A 6,334-nucleotide genomic window follows, 5' to 3' on the forward strand; every position below is an offset into this window, starting at 1 on the left:
AAATTGACTGTATTTTAATAAAATGAGACCCATTTCTGTGAAGTATTCTGAAGTAGTCTTTGGAGACTGGTTTACTACATCTCATATTTCCTAGCAGTATACTTGAGCTTAAATGAATTATTCAGGTTCAGCTATGGATTCCAAATGCACAAAGCCCAGAAAATTTGGCTTCTGGTCTCATGCTATTACTGCAACCTCAGCTGCCCAACACATGCTTCTGCCAGACATTATGAGTAAAGCAATCAACCTTGAAAATCATAGGTAGCTGAGCCCAGGTTTTTAAAAAATCAATTTTAAATACATTCCACAATGCTTTATAGAAGCAAACAAAAACAAACAAAAAACAAACAAAACCAAAAAAAAATCACAATGATTAAACAGCTGATTTTTGTTTAAAACACCAAGCAAGGAATGGACATATGAATATTCCTAACCTGCAAAATGATTCCTCCACATTATATCAGCGAAACTCATTGGTGGGCCACTGGGAGGGTAGTGTTTACCTTTCAGAGGCTCATGATCAGTCCTTATCATATCCATTAAGGAGTTCTCCAACGAGTGCAAGTTAAAAGTGTCATAGGGCCTACTCCGGTCCTAAAAACAAAAACACAGAACAAGATAACACATAAAATTACTTCATAAAATCAATACCGTATCATTTCCTTCTTGCCATGTATCGATGACATCAATTACAGTTCCAAATAATTCTAATAACACACAGTCATTCTTTTCATTAAGAATAATGAGTTATTTCAGAATGACACTAAACTTACATGAATGCTGGAATTTAAAAAAATGACTTGGCAACATTAAGTTTAATACAAGTTTCCATTATTACTTAAGTTGCATCTTTTCCCTAATATTCTTTCATGTATATGTCCTACTACTTCAGACTGACTTTCACTCAAATGAACTAAAAAAGTAAATTTAAAAGGTAGAGTCAAGTGAATTGGATTTGTCCTCCGTCCCCTGTCAAATGAAGATTCTTTTCAAATGAATGCAGATTTTTTTCCTCTGGAGGAAGACTATATTTAAGAACTATTAGCCTACAAACAGACATACTTTCCTGAAAAACCAAAAGGTTGACTAGTTTCAATGTAATTCAACTGGGTATTTAACATTTATTACTGATAATAAGGTCCATACATTAAGTATACATTTTAATAATTACAGTATGTTCAAATACTAAAATTATCTTTTGAAAAGCATTCACATGAGAAAACTTTAACCCAATGTAGTGTTTTCATGAGGTTAGAGTCAAAAAGATTTTGCAACCAGAAAGCTAATGCAAACTAAGAAAAAAATAATTGTTCTGCCACGTTTCATGCAAGCCCATAGGAGACAATCACCGGTACCTTATTTTTAGTAGTCTGCACCTAAAAGGAAGTGCAGCTCATGGCCTAACTGATTACTATAGGGCAGATTTAGTTTGCTTTTTTTTAAGAATAATAAGACAAACATACACCTGAACAACCACACAAATCAAACTACAGCAATGAGAGACTATTTGCAGGATCTTGAACAGTTTATCCAGCCTTGCAAATGATCACTTATCCTCTCCTATATGAACAACAGAATACAAAATGACTCCCTAAGTGAACAGAAAAAGAATACAATAGCTAAAAACCTCAGCTACAATGACCATTTTCTAGGTTAAGCCTTAAACCCTTGGACAGCTGTTTTCTTCCAGTTTCTGGAAAGTATAGCTGTATACCTATCCAGGGAGGCAGAAAGGCAGGTGACATTTCCTCAGCAATGAGCATTAAAAAAAAAAAAGAAAAGAAAAGAAAGAGAAAGAGAAAGCGAAAGCAAGCTAGCTCGCTCATAGGATTATTGAATAAATGAATGCAGTACATATGCATGCAGGTCCAAGAAAAGCCCTGAACTAAGAACACGGAGATAAGAGTGCCGAAGCTACTATAATCAAGTGGGGGCTTTTGGTTACATCATGATCCATCTCTCCAGTCTGCACCTGAAATTCCACCCTTTATACAAAAGAGAGGATTGAGCTAGGTTATTTCTAATATCCCTGACAACCCTATGCTTTCTTTTTTTAACTTATAGATGAGGAGTAGGGGTGAAGGGCCCAGATTTTGCAAACCTTTAATGCAAGAGTCGAGGGCCACTCCCCTACTAGGTCCCAGCAGTTCAGAAATAAATGCTGTAGCCTAGTCTCTGTTTGTAAGTAACTAGGAGAGATGGACATAACCAATTATAATAAGAGTATGACCGCTGTTTTGACCAAGGAATATATGCAGTACAGTGGAAATGAAGTAACATCTATTTCTTTAAGAACATATATCTGGGTATGTGTTTATTATAATTTTTTTTTTAATTCACAATATAAAGTTTTAGGTGTCTTAATATGGACCTGCCATGTGACCAAGTATAAGACTTGTCTCAGTTACTCTCAATGGCCTCCATATTCTCATTAGTAAAAATGTGATCTTAAACTGTGAGAATTAGGTTGAAATTACTTTTTATTTTACTCATATTTTGTTTGCCAAAGGGCAAGTATTCAACATTTCGTAGGATGCTGACACCCCCACCCAATTTTTTTCTTTTTAGCATGCATCAGTTATCTGTCTCTACTGTTGGATGAGAAAGAGACTCAGGATATTTTCTTTGGTTCTCCATTTTGCACTCCACATAATTTAAGAAGGTCCCTTCCTTTACTTTTAAAGTCTTCCTGGAGATCATTTGTTTTGCTCTGGGTTCAAGTTATCAGTGGAAACTCTAATTACTTAAGGCACAGGTGGCAAACACAAGGCCCTCAGGCCAAATCCAGCCCTCTACCTTGTTTTATCCAGCCCAGCACCTTGTTTCTACCCAGTGGCAGCGCCAAGCTCTCGCTTAACTGTTAAGAACTCGTTACATTTATACAGTCCTAAAATTACATTTGGCCCTTTGAAGGCAACTGCGAGGTTGAAGTGGCCCCTGGTGAAAAGGAGTTTGACACCCCTTACTTAAGGAGTAAAGCTGAATTTCCAGAAATGCTGGCTTATCTTTCCCCATAAGAGGTATTGTATTCTTCACCCAAAGAAAAAGCCAAAGGTAAAGTATGCTGATGAAGAGGCAAAATGACAGCCTATTTATGACACTGACAATCTCATAATAAATACCAAGGACCTTCTATCATATGTGTCCACACTTCCAATGCTGCAGATGTGCGACTGTTTAAAGGGAGGCTGGTGGGTGAAGGGACTATAGGAAATGGCTGTCTGAAGGCATATGAGATCTTTCTAGTCAGGGCAGTTTCTTTTTTTCATTTAATTCTTCATATAATCTTCAAAGTAAACAACAACATACTCATTTTACACTGAGGGACATGAGGCTCAGAGATGATTCAAATCTGGATCTGACCTCAAAACTAATACCTAAGGAGTACAAAAATCTGTCCAAAGAAGTTATTCCAATCTATATGTAATATCCAATGAAGGCTCTATAGGAGCACTGCACTGCATCTAATCACTGATGAAATGATCTTCCTGGGAAGGTGGTAGTGAGTTCCTGTCAGACAAAAATGTCAGGTATTAGATGACTACCTGTCAGGAAAATTAGAGGGCATGTTTGGAGGGGGTTCATGTACCTGAAGTGGTTCCCAAATCTATCAGAGATTATCAAAATCACATGTAAAACAGTTTAAATGTAGGTTCCTAGTCCCCAGCTAAAACCCACTCAATCATAATTTTTAAAAAATAAATGTCCCAGGTGATTGGCCTGATTAGAGAGCCACTAGACTGAATGATTCTTCAAGTTACACTGTTACACTCATAAATCTGATCCATAAAATGGGGCAGTAAAATGAGGGAAGGGACTAGGAGGACAGCACCAGAAAATAAGCCTGGCCCCTTTGCCAAAGCAGCCCTGCAGTCTTCCAAATGGATTGTGGCAATGGGTGGGCTGTTTTTTAAAAGCACCAACTTTGAAATCAGACATCTGATTTCCAAATTTTGGCTCTGCCACATGCTGGCATGTCACTCTGGAAAATTTTATGCCTTGATTATCTTTCTCTATAAAATAGGGGTTATAATAATTCTCTCTTTATGATTGTTTTCAGTACTAAATGACAGGATGTACAACAATGCATTTGTATCATGGTGGCTCCTGAAACATTAGGGATAATACAGAGATTTCTGTGATGCCACGTCAGAGTACTGGGGCACAGATTAAAAACCCAGAGGTTCACGGGAGCTAACCTAACAAGGTTCACTAGTGCTCCACAGATGAAAACATATGACATGTGAAATGAATGACAGAATTTGCAGAGGCTTCTTAACTGAACAAACTTTGGTGCTGAGAGACTTATTTCTCACTGAAGTTAATTCTATCTATGCCTCATCAGTTTATATTTGCTGCATCGTTTTTATTTTACTAGTACTAAACACTGCTGAAATAACTGATTAACCAGGAAGCCTGTAAGAAACAGAAAAAGGATAGAAAAACTAAAAAATTTGCAGTGAAATTCACATAAATTGTGCCAAGAACAATTTACCATTCAGCAACAAAAGTTACACATGACAACTAACCTTTTTAGTCTTTTTTCATACATTTTGTTTCTGATATAGGGAAAATAAGGAAAATGTTGTTTTCATTTGTTTTTAACAAGCAACCACTGCAGGAAGTATTGGAATATTTATAAATAATGCATCCCATTATTGACTCTTTTTTCTCTGAATATAACCAGTGACAGATGTTACTAGTTTCTTGTACGCATACGCAGTCCGCCCCCACTGTACAGCTCATTAGCTCTGTTTTCTTTCTTTCCCCAGCTTGACTTAATATATTAATAAATTATCCAAGTATTTAATATGTGTCTGGCACTGTTCTAAGTATGTTAAATGCATTCATTCCCTCACAACTCTATGAGGTAGGTAACTTTTATCCCCGTTTTAGAAATTACACTATTAAATCTTGAAGAGATTAAGTGGACTGTCCCAAGGTTACAGGGCTAGTAAGCAGCTGATCCAGGGCTCAAACCCAGTCAAATCTAGACTGTGCTCTAAATGACATTCATTGTACTGTTTCCCTCACTTCTTCCTACTCTTCCTTAAATCCATTCATAAACATCCCCTTCAATCTAATAGTGACACAGTCAGAGAGGACTCTCTGACCCCAACCCTGTCACTCTTACTTGCCCTTGGTCAATAACCCTTCTTGAACTGACAACTAGTTAAACTCAAACAGTAGCCTAATCTATATCCTCCAGCATGTGCCTGTACCTGCCTCTACTACAAGCTTTATCCCATGTACCTGCCTTTTCCTTGGGAGAGAAATTCAGGACCCGTTCTCCCCTTTCTGGATTACCTCCAGACATTTCCTCGCCTATAGACAGATACAAGAGGCCAGGGGCATCTGAGAAAAAAGCAGCTCTGGAACCAAAAAATAAAAGTTAATCATGGTGCCTACTGTATGCATTGGGTTAAATGTTTTATAGACATAATCTCAATTCTTATCACAACCCTGCAGGGTAGGCATTATCTCCACTTCATAGAGGAGAGAACTGAGGCTCACAAAGGTTATGTAACTGCCCAGACTTTAACTGTCTGTAATGTCACAAAGCTGGTCGGAAGCCAGGATGTGAACCCAGGTCTGTCCAGTGCACTCCGGGTCCTGTTCTAATGCTTCTGCACTGATCAGTTGCCATGTGTGCAATGAACAATGGTGGCTTGGCTGGGAAGAAAGGGACACAGGCAGGATCAAAAATCAAAACGTGGATAGAGGACTTCCGGCAAGATGGAGGAATAGGTGGACGCACCGTACCTCCTCGTACAACCAAGATTAGAAAACCAATAATTTACAACAATAATTTACTATCAGAATAACACCCAGATCCGGCAGAGGATTTATCTGAATGGAAGTCGGGCAGCCAAGAAGTTGAAGTAGACGCATTCATCCAGACTGGTAGGAGAAGACGAGCCGGTGGGCGCGAGGCTGGCTTGGGTCGGCGGCGCGCGGAGGTCGGGGGAAGGTTTGGCGCGAAATTGGCGCAAAAGCCATTGGGCGCGTAAGAAGGCAGCAGTGATCCCTGAGTACGCAAGCTGCGGCTGGCAGACCCAGAGGGGCAGCGATTGTGGACCAGGGCAGAACTCACGGCCCAGAAGCCCAGACAAGGGTCTGAGTCCAGGGGAACGGAACTACCGCCATTGTTCCCTTCCGTCCCGCTCCCGCCCCACCCCCACATATAACGTCACAATCTAGCGACGGGGTGCCCAGCCCCGGTGAGCACCTAAGGCTCCGCCCCCCACCGTAACAAGAGCAACCAGACCGAAAAAAAAAAAAAGGAGAGACAGGGGAAAAAAAAAATAAATAAACCATGTTTTCAACAGAGCAG

The 6,334-nt window shown here is 39.4% G+C and overlaps 1 protein-coding gene across 9 annotated transcripts in view; it reads right to left on the reverse strand.

Moving 5' to 3' along the window:
- CPEB3 (cytoplasmic polyadenylation element binding protein 3) overlaps positions 1–6,334 on the reverse strand; it is a 180,634-nt gene that overhangs the window by 114,661 nt on the left and 59,639 nt on the right. For 7 of the 9 annotated variants that reach the window (XM_028512299.2, XM_036026995.1, XM_036026994.1 and 4 more), the window contains one exon: positions 435–594. In XM_028512299.2, coding sequence (XP_028368100.1) covers positions 435–594 — 160 coding nt within the window. The remainder of the gene's footprint in view (positions 1–434; positions 595–6,334) is intronic. The other 2 variants (XM_036026996.1, XM_028512304.2) reach the window with 1 other exon arrangement.

The sequence above is a fragment of the Phyllostomus discolor genome, chromosome 5 (genome assembly GCF_004126475.2).
Source record: "Phyllostomus discolor isolate MPI-MPIP mPhyDis1 chromosome 5, mPhyDis1.pri.v3, whole genome shotgun sequence".
NCBI classification, from domain to species: domain Eukaryota; kingdom Metazoa; phylum Chordata; class Mammalia; order Chiroptera; family Phyllostomidae; genus Phyllostomus; species Phyllostomus discolor.